The following is a 21416-nucleotide window of genomic DNA, read 5'->3' as shown; positions in this document are numbered from 1 at the left end:
TATTTATTTATTTTAGAGAGCGTGGGGGTGGGGCAGAGGGAGACGGAGTCTTAAACAGACTTCCCGCTGCCTATTATAGGGCTTGATCTCAGGACACTGACATCACAATCTGAGCCGAAACCAAGGGTCTGTAGTTTAACCAACTCTGCTACCCAGGGGCCCCTCACATGCACATTTTTGCTCACATTTGGATACATTAAAAATTTTTATTTACTTTTTTTGATAAACATGTTGATTTATTTCATAACCAGTAATTGCCTTTTGACTGAACTACTCAGAAGTGAATTAGTATATTTATTAATACTGCCTTTAATTTTAAAGAGGAATTAATTAGAAGTTTCATTTAAATCATAAAAACTCTGATTTATCATTACTATCATTACTGACTTATAACGGACGTAAATATTAACTAATAATGTCACTGCAGGAAAAAACCTGATGCCTGTGAATATATTTTGACTAGAATTAACTCTGCTACTGTAGCAATATGATGTAGGTGTTTTAGGAGAGCAATTTTGCTATTAAATTGCATCATGCTTATATAAGAAGTTACCTTCTTAGTGTAATAAAAGTCTTCTGAAAGTGTCTTTTAATGGTACTACTGAGATTTGACAGTTTTAATTTGCTGATATTGAGCATGTCATTAGTCACAATTCATTCTCTTTTTCAGAGATATGCTTCATCAGTAGATTTAAAGATTAGATAGTGATTCGTTTTAAAATCCATCAGTTATTCCTTATGGCTGACAAATCTGCCTATAGTTTCTTGCCAGCTATCCCTTAAAACACGGTTTATTTTATATTATTTTTATTTTTTATTTTATGTATTCGAGAGAGACAGAGAGAGAGAGAGAACAAGCAGGGGAAAGGGCAAGCAGAAGGAGAGGGAGAAGCAGGCTTCCCAGGGAGCAGGGACTCAAATGCAGGTTTAGATCCCAGGACTCTGGGATCATGACCTGAGCCAAGGACAGACTGAAGGGCCACCCAGGTGTCCCAAACATGGTTTATTTTAATGAGCAAAGGTTCTGAATGTTAACTTTTTGAGCGAGAGGGAGATAAATCAATTCCTAAGTATCTTCAAAAGAGAAGTTAATTTAAATAGATTAGTTATTTTGAGGGTCGGGAAAGATGATTGGTTTCATAGTTATCCTTTTTTTTTTTTTTTTAAGGTTTTTTTTTTTTTTTTTTATTTGTCAGAGAGAGAGAGAGAATGAGAGAGAATGCGCGAACGAGCCCACAAGCAGGGGGAACAGCAGGCAGAGAGAGAAGTAGGCTCCCTGTTGAGCAAGGAGCCTGATGTAGGACTGGATCCCGGACTATGGGATCATGATCTGAGCTGAAGGCAGACTCTTAACCGACTGAGCCACCCAGGCATCCAGGTTTCATAGTTATCTTTTTCTTTTTTTTTTTAAAGATTTTATTTATTTATTTGACAGATCACAAGTAGGCAGAGAGGCAGGCAGAGAGAAAGGAAGAGAAGCAGGCTCCCCGCTGAGCAGAGAGCCCGATGTGGGGCTCAGTCCCAGGACCCTGGGATCATGACCTGAGCCGAAGGCAGTGGCTTTAACCCACTGAACCACCCAGGCGCCCCTCATAGTTATCTTTAATAGTATCCTTTTAGTCTGTCAGTTTTTACTTCTGTTCCAAATTTATATTCATTTTAATAGAGAAATGTATTCTTTTTTTCTTTTTTAAAGATTTTATTTATTTATTTAATTGACACAGAGAGAGAGTGAGCACAAGCAGGGGGAGCAGCAAAGGGAGAGGGAGAAGCAGGCTCCCCGATGAGCAGGGAGCCTGATGAGGGAGGGACTCCATCCCAGGACCCTGGGATCATGCTGAGCCAAAGACAGACGCTTAATCGACTAAGTCATCTAGGCGCCCCATGTTTGATTTTTTTAATTAATTATTTTTATTAACATATTATTTGCCCCAGCAGTACAGGTCTGTGAATCATCAGGCTTACTCACTTCACAGCACTCACCATTTCACATACCTTCCCAATGTCCATAACCCAACCATTCTCTCCATACTCCGCCTCCCTGCAGCAACCCTCAGTTGTTTTGTGAGATTGAGTCTCTTAGGGTTTTTCTCCCTCCCGATCCCATCTTGTTTCATTTTAGAGATGTAGTCTTAATTTATATCTTAAAGAAGCAGAATGCTTTGATAGGTAAGTAGTAGATTTTTAAAAAGTCAAAATTTGGGGTGCCTGACTGGCTTAGTTGATAGAGCCTAGAACTCTTGATTTGGGGTTGTGAGTTTGAGTCCTATGGTAAGGGTAGAGTTTGCTTAAAAAATGTTTATTTAAAAAAAAATAAGAATTTTTGGGTTAGAGAAGATTATTCCCACATTTATTCCACATCCATAAATTAGACTAATAATACTAACCTTAGTGAGCCTTCTCTGATAAAATTGTTAAAATATAGAAAATACTTTTTAAAAGAAATTTTATAACAATAGTAAAAAAAAAAAAAAAAGTGCTGTTACATGTACAGAAAGCCTTTTTGTTTTTGTTTTTTATTCCTTCCTAGGTTTATTTCCAAAGTTGAAGAAGTCTTAAATGACTGGAAACTGATTGGAAACTCTTTGGGAAAGCCACTTGAAAAGGTCAGATCTATTTGCTGGTGTCTCTAAATAAGTATTTACTTTGAAACCTATTTTTAAGCCCTTTGTTGCTTATGGTACCTTTGAATTAAATGTTTTTTTAAAGTTATGTATGATCTATGAACAAAAAAGTGGCATCTGGAAGAACTTGGGTTTGAATCTGGCAAAAAATATATGTAAGACATTTGTGAACTGTTTTTAAATAAAATTTTATATATATAATGTCATTCTTTGTGAGTGATTTTGTTTCTTCTGATGTTTCTCTCTTGCTTTCCCCCTTAGAATATTAGAAAATCTTTTTACAAGTTTTTTAGTCAGAGGAACGTTGCAATTACCAACTTCATGGTAGAGTATTTTGCTTAACTAATGAGGAAAAATCTTGGTCTTAACTGACTTGCTGTTATTAGCAGCAATTTCACTCAAATTTTGTACTTTACAATACCACTAATAGTATTTGTCTCCCCCCCCTTTTTTTAACTTCATGAAAGTTTTGAGGATATTTAAGAATGAAGAAATTATTCAAAAGTGAGGTAGAACTTTAATTCTAATCTAAGATATTGCTGGATACTTAATTAAGATACTTAATTCTAATCTAAGATAAACCATGCCCCAAATAATTACTAAAGAATGTACTCTGAGAACAAACTTATTTTCTGTTTTGCACTAAGGGGAACTAATGATTTGATTTTAGGCTTATGTAGATGCTTTGTTTTGTTAGATAATTTTTTTAAAGTAAAATTGATCGTTTTTACTATAAGTCTATTGTTAACTGCAGTTCATCCCTCTGTAAGGAACTCTCAATATTTGCGAGGATTTTTTGAGCTTTATGGTGATGTTAACAGAATTTGAGATTATCAAAGCATTAGGATTTTCTTCTTTATTCATATGAATATGAGCAGAAGAAGTAGCACTGCATATAGAAGTCACACATCAGGGCGCCTGGGTGGCTCAGTGGTTTAAGCCGCTGCCTTCGGCTCGGGTCATGATCTCAGGGTCCTGGGATCGAGTCCCACATTGGGCTCTCTGCTCGGCAGAGAGCCTGCTTCCCTCCGTCTCTCTGCCTGCCTCTCTGTCTACTTGTGATCTCTCTCTGTCGAATAAGTGAATAAGATCTCTAAAAAAAAAAAAAAAAAAGAAGTCACACATCATTAAAAAATCATTTAAAGATATGCTGAAATATAAATTGATTTATTAAAATATTTTTATGATTACATTTTCGAATAAAGAGAAAATGTAAGTTTGCAAACATAGATCATTCTATTCCACTTGAAACAAGTACATAACAACAATTGATATATGATAGTAAAATTAAGGGCAAAAAAAGGTAGCTGTAACTGGAATGGGGAATGATTTGCAACACCAAAAAGAGCCAAACTGAGTATTTGTGAGCTGTGATATTATTTATCATATTTACTGAATATCTGCTGTGTGCCATATCTGAAGAAATAATGAACAAGATGAGATCCATGTTGCCACTGAACACAAATTCTGATGAGGGAGAGAAGTAATAAATAAATAAGATTAAAATTTAGATGCTAAATTCAATTTTAGGGTATAAATTGGGTAATGTATTCAGAGTACATAGCATACTGCCTGGCAAGGGCTAAAGGAAGGTTAACTCTATCCAACCCTTTTCTCCCTATAGATAGTGGTAAATAAGTCAGTTAGGGAAAACATGAATAGATTGATAGCAAGGTGAGCTGTTAATTATGATGAATAAGATTAAAGAAAATGTAAAGGACAGGGATTATTGAGATTATAAAAGAAAGTTTAGATAGTGACTGAAGAGATTTTAATTGATGTGAAGGATAGTGATTACCAATTCTCTTCCTCCACTGAAGGGGGAGAGTTAAGAGGAATTAAAAAAAAAAAAAACCCCTTTATGAAAAATGTCAAACATTTGTAGACAGTATAGTATGATTAACCCCCATGTACCCATCACTCTGTTTTAACAATGTTCTGCTATTTTTTTGTTTCAGTAGTACCTCTATCAACTCTCCACCTCCCACTAGATTTTTTTAAAATAGTTTTTTAAAATAAAATTTACATATACTGTAATGCACAAAACTGCTTAATTTTGACAAATGTTTATAGCAGTGTAACAGCACTCCTCATTCATGATATTGAACATTGCTCTCACCCCAGAAAGGTCCCTAGCAACCCTTTCCAGTTAATCCCAGTGCTCCTTACTCATGTTCCCCAGGTGTCTGCTGTTCTCATTTTTTTCTTTTAAACTGTAGATTACTTTTGCCTGGATCTTGAATTTCATGTATATGGCATCATACAGTATATACTCTTTGTGCTTGGCTTCTTTGTGCCTGCAAGAATCACTGTTTTTCTTGCAAAGTAGTACTCTGTTGTATGAATATACTGCAGTTTGTTTCACTTGTTGACAGACAAACTGGCTATGAATAAAGCAGAACATTCTTGTATGAGCCCTTTGGAGACGTATGTTTTTATTTCTCTAAGATAAATACCTAGGAGTGAAATTACTGGATCATAAGATAGGTATATGTTTAACTTTAAGGAACTGCTAAAGCTTTTTGTACCATTTTATACACCTATCAGCAATACATACATGAGAGTTTGGGTGGCTCTGCCTTCTCACCAGTTGCTTGTTTTCAGTCTTAAAAATTTTGGTCAATTGGGTATGTAGTTTGTGGAATTATTTGTATTTTTCATTCTAGTTTTCATTTTGTATTTCTGTTATTAATATTGGCCACTTTTAATGTACTTATTATTAGCCATTTGTTTGTCTTTGTGGACTGTCTATTCAAATTTTTTTGCCGTGTTTTAGATTGGTTTGAGTTTTAGGAGTATTTTAGTTCTTTTATGTATTCTGCTTTTCAGTCTTTTCAGATAGTAGTATTATAAGTCGTGAATATATTCTTTTTATGTTTTCTTCGACATGCTTTATCATTTCAGCCTTTAGGTCTGTGATCCATCTTGAACTAATATTTGTATATGGTTTGAAGTGTGGAATCACGTTTCAGTGTTTATATATAGGTATCCTATTCTAGAACCCTCTGTTGAAAACACTTTACTCCGTTACATTTTTTAGGCAGTTGATGTAGGGGATTACCTTCTGGAATCTGTATTCTTTTTTTTTTTTTTTTTTTTTAAAGATTTTATTTATTTATTTGACAGAGAGATCACAAGCAGGCAGAGAGGTAGGCAGAGAGAGGAGGAAGCAGGCTCCCTGCTGAGCAGAGAGCCCGATGTGGGGCTCTATCCCAGTACTCTGAGATCATGACCTGAGCCGAAGGCAGCGGCTTAACCCACTGAGCCACCCAGGTGCCCCTGGAATCTGTATTCTGTTTCGTTAAATCTGTTTGACTATACTGTGTCAGTACCATATTGTCTTGACTACTGGAGTTTAGGGTTTCCCAGCCTTGGCATTATTAAAATTTGGGGCCAGATTGTTATGGGTCTGCCTCACGCAGTATAGATTATTTGGTAGTATCCCTAGCCTCTAACTACTAGATGCCAATAACACTGCCCCAGTGATGACAACCAAAAATGTATCTAGACATTACCACATGTCCTCTGAGAGGCAAAGTTGCCCTCAGTTGAGAATTAACGAATAGCTTTATACTAAGTCCTGAGGTTAATGTAAAGTCTTTAGGTTTTGTTGTTTTCCGAAGATTGTTTTGTCTATTCTAGATCCTTTATGTTTCTATTATGAATTTTAGAGTGAGGTTCTCAGTTTCTATAGAAAGGATTATGATTTTACTGGAACTGATTTGGTTTGTGTTCAATTTATAGGATACTTTGGGAGAGAAGTGACATTTAGACAGTCTTGAAGCTTACAGTCATGAAGATTCCACATCTCTCCATTTGTTTAAGTCCTTAATTTTTCTTAGCAGTGCTTTAAAGTTTTTGGTGGAGGTCTGGAATATCTTTTGTTAAATTTATTATTAAGTATTTATGTTGTATGTGGTTGTAATGGAATTGTTTTTTTAGTATCGTTTTTCATTTGTTTATTGCTAGAACACAGACGTACAATAGAATTTTGTATGTTGACTTTTAAAAAGTTCTTTTTATTTGAGTATAGTTGACACACAGTGTTATATTCATTTTATGTGTACACCATAGTGATTCAGTGAGTTTATACATTATACTATGCTCACGTGTAGTTTTTATCTGTCACCATACAGCCTATTTCAGCTTCATTGACTGTGTTCGTTATGCTGTGCCTTTTATTCCATATCTGGCAACCTGTGTCTCCCCTTCACCCATTTTGCCCATCCCCTCATCCACCTTCCCTCTGGCAACCATTAGTTTGTTTTCTGTGTTTATAGATTATATGTTGACTTTGTATCTTCAGACTTGGCTAAAGTAAAGAATCATGATCTTATTGTTAATTCTTTGCATTTTCTACATTCATAATCATGCTCCCTGCAAATAGGGACAGTTTTACTTCGTTTTCAGTTTTTGTCCTTTTTATTTCTTATTGTTACTGCACTAACCAGGACTTTTTTTTTTTTTTCCCCACTAAAACAGCTAGTGACCCCTGTCAGTTATGCACAGTTATGCACAGTGTCATCAGGGTGGTCTTTTTTGTTTGTTTCTTTAAGTAAACTCTGTACCAAACATGGGCTTAAATTCATGACGCTGAGATCAAGAGACACCGACTGAGCCAGCCAGGCACCCCTAACCAGCACTTTTAGTAACATTTTGAGAGCTGTTGAGAGCAGACATTCTTGCCTTCTTCCAGTTGTAAGCGAGGAGATGTTCAGTGCTTCAACATTAAGGATGTCACAGGTTCTTCATAGGTGTCATCGGCTGAACCATCTAGGCGCCCACCACTATTCTATTTCTGTTTCTATGGATTTCAGTAGTCTAGGTATCACATATAAGTGGGATCATAGAGTATTTATCCTTTTGTATCTGGCTTGTTTCACTAAGCATAATGACTTCAAGTTCAGCCATGTTGTAGAAAGTGTCAGAATTTTTTTCTTATGTTAGAATTATATTCCATTGTATGTGTATACCACATTTTGTTAATCCATTCGTTAATCTGTTGGTGGACACTTGGGTTGTTTCTACTTTTTGGCTATTATGAATAATATGAATAACATACCTACTTTTTGGCTATTATGAATTATATTATGAATGCTGCTGCTGTGAATGTGGTTGTATAAATATCTGTTCATGTCTCTGCTTTCATTTCTTTTGGATATATACCCAGAGGTGGAATCAATGGGTCATATGATAATTTTTAAAATTTTTTGAGAAATTGCTGTATTCTTGGCTGTGTGCAAATTCTGTTTTGTTTACTTGAAGATACCTTTATTTTGCATTTTTTCTGAAGGATAATTTTGCTGAAGAATTCTGGGTTGATGTTTACTTATTATTTATTCATTCATTTGTTCATTCAGTCCAGTTCTTTAAAGATGTAGTCCTATTTTTTTCTTCTCTCAATAGTTTCTGATTACAGGTTAGGTGTCATTCATATATTTTTTTCTATTTTGGTGCTTTTCTCACTGGCTGGCTTTAAGCTTTTTTCCTTCAGTTTTCTTTTTAAGCCATTTAACTGTTATGGTTTAGCTATATTTACTTGTCATTTTTCTGGCTTAGATTTGTTAATATAGGATATATAAATTTTTGTTTTTCACCAAACTAGGGACGTTTCGGCTATTATTTCTTCAAATACTTTTCTGCCGCATTCTCTATTCTTTATCTGTGACATAAGTTTTATTTGAACTCTTAATACTTTTCCATAGGTCTCTCAGGTTCTGCTGTCCTCATTTTTTTCCTCTCTTTCTCTTAATTTCTCTTGGTTTATTTTTTAGTTCATTTACTCTTTCTTCTGCTGTCTCTGATTTACTGTTAAGCCCATTTGATATATTTCTCAATTTAGTTACTGTGCTTTTTAGGTCTTTACATAATTTGGTTCTTTATTTACATAATTTCCAATTCTCTGAGGTTCCTCATTTCTATTAAATTCTTTTTGAAAATATTTCCGTTTAGTCCTTGAGCGTATTTATTATAGCTAGTTTAAAGTCAATTGCTATATCTAGGCCTTCTTGGGGTTGGTTTTTATTGACTATATTCTTTTGAGTATAGGTCACATTTTCCTGTTTAGTTTTGTTTTGTTTGTCTTGTGCATGTGGGTATCCAGTAATTTCTTAATTATATGCTTGAATTTTGAATGAAATGTAGATTCTGTTGTGTTCCTCCGAAGAGTAATTTTTTTTTTTTGCAGGCAGTTCATTTGACTGCGCTAAACCTCCTCTCTCTCATTGGTGACAGCACTTAAGTATTTCTTTTTTCTGTTAAGTGGACTCAGTGCTTGGCTCAGGCCCAAACCCATGACCCTGAGATCAACACCTGAACTGAAATCAAGAGTCAAGGATGCTTAACTGACTGAGCCACCCAGGCACCCCTGAAATCTTTTCTTTTTAGTTTCTTTGTCACTGTACTGTAGAGTTTCCACTGTTTGTGCCTGGTGTAATAGATAACAAAAATTTGGGGCAGAGTTTATATACAAATTTCAGGGCTTTTACCCCCATTGGTTTCTTCCCTTCCAGAATTTATGTCTTAACTTTAGAACTTTCCTGTGATTTTTGAAGTTTGTCCTCTGTTGCCTGAATCCAGTAGAGCTCCATTATTCTGCAACTCTGAGTTGTGCGCAGGATAGAGTGCCCTTAGATCAGCAGTTCTTAAGGTGTGGGGCCTGAGGACTCCTGTTCTCAGAGACCCCTTCATGGGTTGAGAAGGCCCTGCCTTTTCTAACTACATTATATATTTGAGGCCAGTTTTCTTCATAGACTTCAGTCAGAACAATGGATTGCAAAGATTGAATGAAGGTACAGATAACGAGAATCCAAATGTCTTTTTAAATTATATATTAAAGAGATTTACAAAATGTGAAACAGTGCCACCCCCCCCTTCATATTTTTGTTTGTTCTGGAAAATAGTGGTAGAACATTAACATGTAATAAGTTCATTATAATTTTTAAATGAATTTAAAAATTTATAATTTTTTCCTTTTTAATTTCTAATATGGGTTCCTCAGTAATTTTTTTTAACATTTTTAAAATTTTTAAAAAGATTTTATTTATTTGACAGGCAGAGATCACAAGTAGGCAGAGAGGCAGGCAGAGGGAGAGGAGGAAGCAGGCTCCCTGCTGAGCAGAGAGCTCAATGCAGGGCTCAGTGCAGGGCGGATGTGGGGCTCCATCCCAGGACCCTGGGATCATGACCTGAGCCAGAGCCAGAGGCTTTATCCCAGTGAGCCACCCAGGCGCCCCCTCAGTAATTTTTAAGAGTAAAGTTCAAAGGAGTCCTGAGGCAAAAAAGTTCGAGAACTGCTATTTTAGACAAAAAATAGAAACACGCAAATCTTATCAGATAAAATTTATTTTTTTCATGGACACCTGGTTTCTGCTTCCATTTGGTCACTCTTCAGAGCCTTGAAAAATTGAATTGTTTTTGTACAGATTTTATAATTTTTATCTGAAGGATAGTTAATCTGACTAAGCTCCTTTACCATAACAGACTCTGAGGTGCTGGGAAATGATTTTAAGAGAGGTGGAAATGGCAGTTACTTGAGCATGAGTTAGGGTGCCATGCAATATAATAGGGATTGTGTCTATTAATTTACTTAATCCTAATTCTTAGGCAGATTTTAATGGTTAAGTGTTATCCCATTTTGTGGACAAGAAATAAGACTTTGGATTCTTGTAGTAATTTTCTCAAGGTCTTTCTGCCTTTAGTTGGTTTAAATAGGATTACACCTAGGTCATACTTGGCTTTAACACCCTTGATGTTTTTATTTTACTCTGCCTTTTTTGGTTTAGAGATTTAAGTAAATGTAAACTTAGGTAGAGGAAGTATTAGAAAAAGTTTCTAAAGCATATTTTGGAATTTTAGTGTCTGGGCTTTATAAAATAGTTAAAAGTCTTGGTTAAAAGTCTTGGTGGTATGAGTGTGATCTTGCTTGAAGGCAGGGGATTGAAAGAAATGATCTTTTAAATCCTTTTTAGCCTTGTAATTTTATGATTCTATGTAGCCAGCAAAAATTGTAAGTACTTATTGTGAGATGTTAAATTTGGGTATAGCATGAGCTGGTAATTGAACTGTTCAGTCAGTGATTGACTCCTACCTCACTAAAAATGTATGGAAGAAGAATCATTACTTGAGAATATTAAAAGAAGAATAATGACTATAATAGTACTGAAATGAGTTCACATTTTTCATACCCACTTAGTAGATTGGAATGACACTTCAGTAGTTAAAGTTCATATAGCAAATGTAAAATAAATTTGAATTACACATTTTCTCTTTGTGAGAAACTTCCCAAACTAAGTTATAACAATATATCAAACTTGAGACTGACAGAAACATTATAAACAATTTAGATTCCTTTATTTGCATTCTTTCAGAACATTTAAATGTGTTATGGATTAGAGACTTACAAAGACAAAGTTTTTGGAAATTAGACAGTTGAGGATCGGTGATGAGAATAGTGTCTTAGGAATGCAGAAAATTAGGGGCGCCTAGGTGGCTCAGTTGGTTAAGTGGCTGCTCAGGTCATGATTCGAAGGTCATGGGGTTGAGCCCCATATCGGGCTCCCTGCTCAGCAGAGAGCCTGCTTCTCTCTCCCCCTCTGCCTGCCGCTCTGCTTACTTGAGCTCTTTCTCTATCTCTCTATGAAATACATAAATAAAATCTTAAAAAAAAGAAATGCAGTAAATTAAAATGAAATTAACATTGAGCTGCCTATAATGTTTTTAGGAATAGGATTATTTAAGATAATGTTTATAGTCTTTTTTCCCCTCCATCTTTGTTTTTCCTTTAATAATAACCATAGTGTATGTAACTTTTCTGAATATTATACAGAAGGAAAAAATTAGCATTTTATCATGTTTCCTATTCTTTCAAATTGAAAGTTTTTTGAGTTCTTTGTTGTATTAAAGTTTTTTTATTAATAATAGAAAATGTCAGGAGGTATCTTTAAAGAGATAGCTGAGTGATGGAGAGTCTGGGCTCTATACTGTTTGTGTTGGAAATCTAGTTCTATTGCTTACCATAACCCCACGTGACACTGTGCCATCTCAGTTAGCAGCTACTGCTGCTGGTGCTTTTGCTGCTGCATCTCTCTCAGAAGTATGCACCAGAGGCTTTAAAATGGTAGTTGCTTAAGCAGAGTAGAATATAAATACATAGAATTACTTAACACTTTTTTACAATAAAATTGATCCATTGATTCCTCAGAGCTCCTAGAAGTTAAACATTTAGCATCCACCTGGGGAGAAATGAAGTTTTATGTAGTGTATTCTGGCTGAGAAAACTCGGGTTTCTTCTGAGATAGTTTAGAGGTGTTTTCAGATGTTTTTAGTTCTATTATTTCCTAATTCTTTGTTTATTTTGAAAAGATTTTTTGCTTCCATTGAGTTATAGCACAACATTCTTTCAGTGTGAAGTAAAATTTTCAGTGTACATCATGAATTATATTTTGAACTTCAGTTTGGTGTAGGGCCTATGCCATTGTTCAAACAAATAATGTATAAACAAATGAGAAGGTCATCTCTACAGATGAAGAGATCAGATCAAGAGATAAAATGCTTAGGCTTAAATTACAAGCCACGCTGACTCAGAAGAGTTTTAAGTTCTGGCTGTGGAGGTAAGCCCAAATTTTTATTAGAGCCGAGTGCCTGAGGTGGCCGTATAGAGTACTTGTTGCCTGTAAAGCAGACTTACTTGTGCCAACCAGTGTGTCTTGTGCATACTTAAATCTACTGGCTAGTTCTTTTCCCTGAGGATCAGCCTGTTGTATTTGTTATGATTCACTTGTAGGTGGCTGTGTCCCTGTTTTTTAGGATCTCTTATGTTAGAGTTCTTGGGTAGTTGAATATTCTCTGGATGAATTGTGGCTCTTTTTTGATTCAAGAGGGGCTAATATCAAGTTCCCCTTTGTTTCGGAATTTCCTTTGTTAGTTTTTTTTTTTTTTTAAAGATTTTATTTATTTATTTGACAGAGAGAGATCACAAGTAGACGGAGAGGCAGGCAGAGAGAGAGAGAGAGAGGGAAGCAGGCTTCCCGCTGAGCAGAGAGCCCGATGTGGGACTTGATCCCAGGACCCCGAGATCACGACCCGAGCCGAAGGCAGCGGCTTAACCCACTGAGCCACCCAGGCGCCCCCTTTGTTAGGGTTTTTAATAACCCCCTGGAACTAAAGTCAAAATTCCATGTTGAAGAGCTTCCAGATTGAGCATTAATATCATTCCTCTCTCTACTTCTTTGCTTTTAGTGGGATGATCCTAATCCAGGCTGAGGGCCAACCAGGCTGCCTGTGATGACTGTTTTTGTGTGTCTGTGTGAGATTAGATGTAATTTTTTATTAATTTCAAGTTGTCACGGCCAGTATCCATGACTGTATAATAAATACACTGAACTGGAAACTTTGCCATGAAACATTCATTACTATTGCAAACCTTGTCACATACTTCTGTCCATTTCACAAGAAACAAGTTCCTCAAATGTAACAAATCTCATTTTTACAAAATACATGGAGAATGCAATGTCAGCTTTCTACTTTCTGGATTAAATATGTTTTTTCACATTTTTTGCTGTCTTTTAGTTATTGTTTGGAATCATCAGATACCTGTTGGAATTGAGTTCTATAGTCTCTCTTATCCATGTTACAAAAATGCCTTGGATGCCTGAAACCATGGATAGTACTGAATCCTATAGATATTTTTGCCTCTCTCTCTTAAAGTTTACATATGAAGTAGGCACAGTAAGAGATTAACAACAACTGATAATAAAACATAATTATAACAATATGTCTGTCTTACTGTACTGTACTCACCTATTTTTTTCTCCTTGTGATGATGTGAGATGATAAAACACCTGTATGATGAGATGCAGTGAAATGAATGACATAGGCACCGTGATACAGTGTTAGTCTACTACGGATTTTCTGACGATATGTCAGGAGGAGGATCGTCCACTTCTGGACCGACGTTTACTGTGGTTATCTGAAACTGTTGAAAGCAAAACTGCGGGTGAGCGGTGACTATTGTACTAGGTGTTTATTTGTATGCTACTTCGCCCAGCATGCTAGCATATTTGTTTTGTTTTAGGAAAACTACTTGAAAAGCACTTGAGTCACTTGTGACTAGAGAAACACTTGGTATGTTTTATTCCATAAATGGATGAAATGTTCACTGAGTTTTATTTTTAAAAATCTTTATTTTTATTTATTTTTATTTTTTAAAGATTTATTTATTTGAGAGAGAGAGAGATCTTGTGCATGTGTGAGTGTGAGCAGGGGGAGGGGCAGATGGAGAGGGAGAGAGAATCCCCAGGCAGACCCCTCTCCCCACCCCCACCGCCAAGCCTGGAGCTAGGTGCAGGCTTCCAACACAGGACCCCCAAGATTGTGACCTAAGTGGAAATTAAGAGCCGGCTGTTTAACCGACTGAGCCTCCCATGTGCTCCCTCTTTATTTTTAAAGAAGATTCTTGTGCATTCAGATTTGAAACTGTGGAATGTTTTTCAGGCAGAGTAGATAGTTGTAAGATGTTGTGATTAAAGGAAAATCTTCTCAGTCTAAATTTTTTATTGAGATAAAATTTATATACCATACAGTTAACCAGTTTAAGGTGTATAATTCAATGGTTTTTAGTATATTGATCGAGCTGTACAACTATTACACAATTTTAGAAGAGTTCCATTACTCCCAAAAGATACCCTATACCTGTTAGCAGTCACTTACTGTTCTCTCCTCTCCTGAGGCAATAACTAACTTACTGTTTGTCTCTGTAGAATTGTCTGTTTTGAGCATTTTGTATAAACGGAATCATACAATATGTAGCCTTTTTTGCTTAGCATAAAGTTTTCAAGATTGCCCTATATTGTAGCATTTATTAGTCTTTCATTTCTTTTTATTGCTATGTACTATTTCATTGTAAGGATGCACCATATTTTATTTATACATTTATCAGTTGATTGACATTTACATTGCTTCTAATTCTTGGCTAGTACAAGTAAAGCTGACCCTTCATGTATATGTTTTTTGCGTGAATGTATATTTTCATTTCTTTTGAGCATAATTGTTAGTTCATATGGTAACTTTATTTTTTTTTATTTTTTTTTTTAAAGATTTTATTTATTTATTTGACAGAGAGAGATCACAAGTAGATGGAGAGGCAGGCAGAGAGAGAGAGAGAGAGAGAGGGAAGCAGGCTCCCCGCCGAGCAGAGAGCCCGATGCGGGCCTCGATCCCAGGACCCTGAGATCATGACCTGAGCCGAAGGCAGCGGCTTAACCCACTGAGCCACCCAGGCGCCCTGGTAACTTTATTTTTAAGCTTTTGAGGAACTGCCTGGCTGTTTTCCAAAGTGGCTACTTCATTTTATATTTTTTTTTAAAGATTTAATTTATTTATTTGACAGAGAGATCACAAATAGGCAGAGAGGCAGGCAGAGAGAGAGGGGGAAGCAGTCTCCCCGCTGAGCAGAGAGCCCGATGCAGGGCTCGATCCCAAGACCCTGGAATCATGACCTGAGCTGAAGGCAGAGGCTTAACCCACTGAGCCACCCAGGCGCCCCATCATTTTACATTTTTATCAAAAATGTATTTGTCCTGATCTCTCCACATCCTCATCAACACTTGATACCTTTTTGATTATAGCCATCTTAGTGGATGTGAAGTGATATCTCATTTTGATTTGCATTTGCCTAATGGCTGTTGATATTAAATATTTTTTCATGTTCTTATTCACCATTTGCATATCTCTTTAGGGAAATGTCTATTCAGATCCTTTGCCCATTCTTAAATTGGGTTGTCTTTTTATTATTCAGTATGAGAGTTGCTTATACATTTTGGATATAAGTCCCTTAGCTGTATACTTTGTGAATACTTTCCCCTGTTTTTCATGTTGTAACATTTATCATTGGGGGTTATCTTTGAACTTTCTTGATGGTATCTATAGTTTTTGCTCCTACATTTAGATCTGTGATCCATTTTGAGTTAAGGAAAGGATCCCATTTCATTTTTTTGCATGTGGATATTCAGTTGTCTACAGATGATTTTTTTTTTAAAGATTTTATTTATTTATTTGACAGAGAGAGATCACAAGTAGACGGAGAGGCAGGCAGAGAGAGAGAGAGGGAAGCAGGCTTCCCGCTGAGCAGAGAGCCCGATGTGGGACTCTATCCCAGGACCCTGAGATCATGACCCGAGCCGAAGGCAGCGGCCCAACCCACTGAGCCACCCAGGCGCCCCTCTACAGATGATTTTTTAATGCTTATATTTTAATACTGTCTGTGGTGAAAAGGATTTTTTACTCCCATGGATGAAAACTAATTTTAGCTCCATACCAGGTGGTTGTCTACCCTGGCTGCACACTGGAATCACTTGAGGAACTTTTGAAAAATTCTAGTGTTTTGGCTATAACCTCAGAGATTTTGTTTTAATTGGTCTGTTGTAGAACCTATTTATCAGTACATTTTTTAAGCTTCTTCAGTGATTTTAAAGTCTAATCAGGTTGAGAACCATCGCTATATCCTCCTCAAAAAAGAAATGTAAAAAAATTCAGTTTTTTTTAATGCTTTACTATATTTTTCTCCCTTTCGATAATGTGTTGCATTTGGCAGTAGAAGAAACAGTTTTTAGTTTGCTAATCAATTTTTAAATTTATGTTTCCTTTCTTTTCTTTTTTTTTTTTTTTAAAGATTTTATTTATTTATTTGGCAGACAGATTACAAGTAGGCAGAGAGGCAGGGAGAGAGAGGAAGGGAAGCAGGCTCCCTGCTGAGCAGAGAACCGGATGCGGTCTCCATCCCAGGACCCCAGCTGGGATCATGACCTGAGCCGAAGGCAGAGGCTTTAAACCACTGAGCCACCCAGGCACCCTAAATTTATATTTCTTTTTTTTCTTCTTCTTCTTCTTTTTTTTTTTTTTTTAAGATTTTATTTGTTTGACAGATCCCAAGTAGGCAGAGAGGCAGGCAGAGAGAGAGGGGGAAGCAGGCTCCCTGCTGAGCAGAGAGCTCAATGTGGGGCTTGATCCCAGGACCCTGGGACCATGACCTGAGCCTAAGGCAGAGGCTTTAACCCACTGAGCCACCCAGGCGCCCCTAAATTTATATTTCTTAAATGGAGGATTATATTTTACATCATAGGCCATTTAAGATGAAATTAGATTTTGGTAACAAGTAAATCCTAAAGATGACTTGTGTTTAGGTGTTAGAGAAAATCTCTTAATACAGAAAGGCACTGAGTTTACTCATCTGTTTAACCCATGCAATGAGAAAATAAATTTCCAAATAAGCACAGCAGGAGGATCTGATGTACATATGTCAGTTCAAGTCAGAGAGTATACTTTTCAGATAGAGTAGATCACAATGTATATATTATCCAAATATATTACATTTTTCTAATACATCCATAAATATTTGTAAGTATATTTAAATATTTTCACTTATTTAAAATGTATTATATATTTCCTAGCATCTTTGGGACATATGGGGGTTATCATAAATATTAAAAAAGATAATTCCTAAGATAATTATTAAATGTGTAGGTACTGTTGAGTTCTGGGATGTAAAGCAGAATAGAATATAGTCTTTGCTTTTTACAATCTAGGGGAGAAATAAATATATAAAAAAATGATAAGTGGGGCGCCTGGGTGCCTCAGTTGGTTAAGTGTCTGCCTTTGGCTCAGGTTATGATCCCACAGTCTGGGATCAAGCCCCACGTCGGCTCCCTGGCATCAGGCTCCCTGCTTGGGAGCCTGTCTCTGTCTCCCTTTGGCTCCCCCATGTGTGCTCTCTTTCTCTCTCCATCAAATAAATAAACAAAATCTCAAGAAAAAAAAAGAAACTGCCAAACCATTTTTCTAAACTGGTTGTGCCATTTTATGTTTTTAGCAATGTATGAGATTTGTTATTCCATTCTTTCTGACAGGTGGGATCGCCAGATTTCTGTTTTTAGTCATTCCATTGGGTCTGAGGTGGTATCTCAATGTGGTTTTTAAATTTGGATTTCATGATGACTACTAATATGTGGTAGTATCCACTAATTCATCATAGTTAACTGTGTTCATTGGTCATTTGTTTTTTAGATTTTATTTTTTTATTTGGCAGACAGAGATCACAGTTAGGCAGAGAGGCAGGCAGAGAGAGAGAGGAGGAAGCAGGCTTCCCGCTGAGCAGAGAGCCCAATGTGGGGCTCGATCCCAGGACCCTGGGATCATGACCTGAGCCGAAGGCAGAGGCTTTAACCCACTGAGCCACCCAGGCACCCCTCATTGGTCATTTTTAAAAATTTTAAAATATTTTACTTATTTATTTGAGAGAGAGAGAACGAGAGAGAGAGGGATCATGAGCAGGGGAGAGGCAGAGGGAGACGCATACTCCCTGCTGAGCAGGGAGCTGGATGTGGGACTTGATCCCAGGATTCTAGGATCATGACCTGAGCCAAAGGCAGACACTTAACTGACCCAAGCCACCCAGGCACCCTCATTGGTCATTTATATCTTCTTCTGCTAAGTGTTTTAGTCTTTTGCTCCTTTTTTTTTTCTTAAATGAGATTGTTTATTTTTTTTTTAAGATTTTATTTATTTATTTGATAGAGAGAGAGATCACAAGTAGGCAGAGAGGGAGGCAGAGAGAGAGGGGGAAGCAGGTTCCCCACTGAGCAGAGAGCCCAATGCCGGGCTGGATCCCAGGACCCCGAGATCATGACCCGGGCTGAAGGCAGAGGCTTAACCCACTGAGCCACCCAGGTGCCCCTGAGATTGTTTTGTTTTTAAAATTATCCTCATACTCTGGTTGTGAGTCCTTTGTCAAATACATGTATTTTGAATCTTTCCTTCAGTCATGGCTTCCTCAGTCATTTTCTTCTTGTCTTTTGATAAGCATAAGTTTTTATTTTAGTGAAGCTCATTTTCTTAAACTTTTCTGAAGTTTTATTTTAAATCCAGTTAGTTAACATACAGTGTTAAATTAGTTTTAGGTATACACTTAGAGTGATTCAACAATTCCCTATATCACCTGATGCTCATCACAAGTGCACTCCTTAATCCCCATCACCTCTTTGAGCCATTCCTGCAAGGTTCTCTCCTTTGGTAACCATCAGTTTCTTCTCTATAATTAAGAGTCTGTTTCATTAATGAGGAGTACGTCACTTATTTTTCTTCATTCAGGTATTGATGGATGCATTTGAGCTGCTTTTATATCTGCTTTTATATATATATGCAATATATATTGTAAGTAATGTTGCTATATAAACATAAGGGTGCATGTATCCCCATGAATTAGTGTTTTTTTATTTTTGGGGTAAACTAGTAGTTTGATGACTGGATCATAGGGTAGATCTGTTTTTAACTTTCTGAGGAAACTCCATACTGTTTTCCCCAATGGCTGCACCAGTTTGCATTCCCACTGACAGTGCAAGAGGGATCCTTTTCATCCACATCCTTGTCAACATTATTTTCTTGTGTTTTTGACATTAGCTATTCTGATAGATGTGAGATAGTATCTCACTGTGGTTTTGATTTGCATTTCTCTGGTAATGAGCAATGCTGAGCATCTTTTCTTGTGTCTTTTGGCCATCTGGATGTCTTTTTGGAGAATTGACTGTTCATGTCTGCCCAGTTTTAATTGGGTTATTTGTGTTTTGGGTGTTGAGTTGTATCTGTTCTTTATGTATTTTGGATACTAACCCTTGATGGGGTATGTCATTTGCAAATATCTTTTCCATACAGTTTGTTGCCTTTTAGTTTTGTTGACTGTTTCCTTCATTGTGCAGAAGTTTTTTATTTTGATGTAATCCCAGTAGTTTTGTTTTTGTTTTTGTCTCCTTTGCCTGAGCAGACATATCTAGAAAAAAGTTGCTATGGCCAAGTTGCAGAGAAGTACTGCTTGTGTTCTCTTCTAGGAATTTAATGGTTTTAGGTCTCACTTTAGGTCTTTAATCCATTTTAAAGTTATTTTTGTATATGGTGTAAGAAAGTGGTCCAGTTTCATTCATCTACATGTTGCTATCTACTTTTCCAAACATATTTGTTGAAGAGATAATCTTTTATTATTGGGTATTCTTTCCTGCTTTGTTGAAGATTAATTGGCCATACAGTTGTGGGTTAATTTCTGAGTTTTCTATTCAATTATGTTGATTTATGTGTATATTTTTGTGCTAGTACCATACTATTTTGATCATTACAGCTTTGTAACATAACATGAAATCTGGAATCGTGATGTTTCCAGCTTTGTTTTTCTTTTTCAAAATTGCTTTGGCCGGGGGCTCCTGGTTGGCTCAGTCAGTTAAGCTTCTGACTCTTGATTTTGGCTCAGGTCATGATCTCAGGGTTGTGGGGTTGAGCTCCATGTTGGGCTCTGTACTCAGTGGGGAGTCCACTTGAGATTGTCTGCCTTGCCCCCTCCCTTGCTTGCTTGTACACATTCTCTCTCTAAGATAAATAAATAAATCTTTTTTTAAAAAAGATAGTTTGCTTTGACTAGTTGGGGTCTTTTGTGGTTCCATACAAATTTTAGGATTATTTGTTCTAGTTCTGTGAAGAATGCTGTTGGTATTTTGATAAGGATTGCATTAAATGAGTAGATTGCTTTGGGTAGTGTAGACATTTTAACAATATTTATTATTCTGATCCATGAACATAGAATGTTTTCTCATTTCTTTGTATCATCTTCATTTTTTTTCATCAGTGTTTTATATATAGTTTTAGAGTACATGTCTTTCACCTCTTTGGTTAAGTTTCTTCCTAGGTGTCTTACTGTTTTTGGTGCACTTGAAAATGGGATTGTTTTCTTAATTTCTTTTTCTGCTGCTTCATTATTGGTATATAGAAATGCAACAGGGCGCCTGGGTGGCTCAGTTGTTAAGCATCTGCCTTCAGCTCAGGTCCTGATCCCAGAGTCCTGGGATTGGCCGGCATACTGCTCCCTGTTCAGCTGGAAGCCCTGCTTCTCCCATGCTTTCCCTTTCCCACTCCCCCTGCTTGTGTTCTCTCTCTTGCTGTCTCTATCTCTGTCAAATTAATAAAATCTTTTTTTTTTTTAAGATTTTATTTATTTCTTTGACAGACAGAGATCACAAGTAGGCAGAGAGGCAGGCAGAGAGAGAGAGGAGGAAGCCGGCTCCCTGCCAAGCAGAGCCCCATGTGGGACTCGATTCCAGGACCCTGAGATCATGACCTGAGCCGAAGGCAGAGGCTTAACCCACTGAGCCACCCAGGCGCCCAAATTAATAAATTAAAAAAAAAAAAAAAAAAGGAATGCAACAGATTTCTGTACCTTGATTTTGTATCCTACAACTTTACTGAATTCATTAATGAGTTCTAAGCAGTTTTTTGGTGGCATCTTTTGGGTTTCCTCTATATAGTATCATGTCATCTGCAAATAGTGAAAGTTTGACTTGTTTTTCACTGATTTGGAAACCTTTGATTTTTTTTTGTTGTTGTTTGATTGCTGTGACTGGCACTTCCAGTACTATGTTGAGTGAAAGTGGTCAGAGTGGCCACCCTTGTCTTGTTCTTGACCTTAGGGGAAAAGCTCTGTTTTTCCCCATTTAGGCATGGTGGTTAGTTGTGAGTTTTTCATATCAGGCCTTTATTATGTTGATGTAGTTTCCTCTAAACATACTTTATTGAGGGTTTGTAGCATAAGTTGATGTTGTACTTTGTCAGATTCTTTTTCTCCATTACTGAAATGATCATATGGGTTTTATACTTCCTCTTATTGGGGTGATGCATCACTTTGATTGATTTGCAAATATTTAACCACCCTTGTATCCTGGGAATAAATCCCACTTGCTTGGGGTGAATGAATTTTTTTTT

At 36.7% G+C, this 21416-nt stretch overlaps 1 protein-coding gene across 2 annotated transcripts in view; it reads left to right on the top strand.

Moving 5' to 3' along the window:
• The window catches only part of RAB3GAP1 (RAB3 GTPase activating protein catalytic subunit 1), a 116546-nt gene that overhangs the window by 4144 nt on the left and 90986 nt on the right, over positions 1-21416 (top strand). For both annotated transcript variants that reach the window (XM_047722510.1, XM_047722511.1), the window contains exon 3: positions 2531-2606. In XM_047722510.1, the coding sequence (XP_047578466.1) occupies positions 2531-2606 (76 nt within the window). The remainder of the gene's footprint in view (positions 1-2530; positions 2607-21416) is intronic.

This window comes from Lutra lutra, chromosome 3 (assembly GCF_902655055.1).
Source record: "Lutra lutra chromosome 3, mLutLut1.2, whole genome shotgun sequence".
Taxonomy (NCBI): domain Eukaryota; kingdom Metazoa; phylum Chordata; class Mammalia; order Carnivora; family Mustelidae; genus Lutra; species Lutra lutra.
Note: the sequence above shows the minus strand (reverse complement) of the source record. Positions and strands in the feature narration are given on the sequence as shown.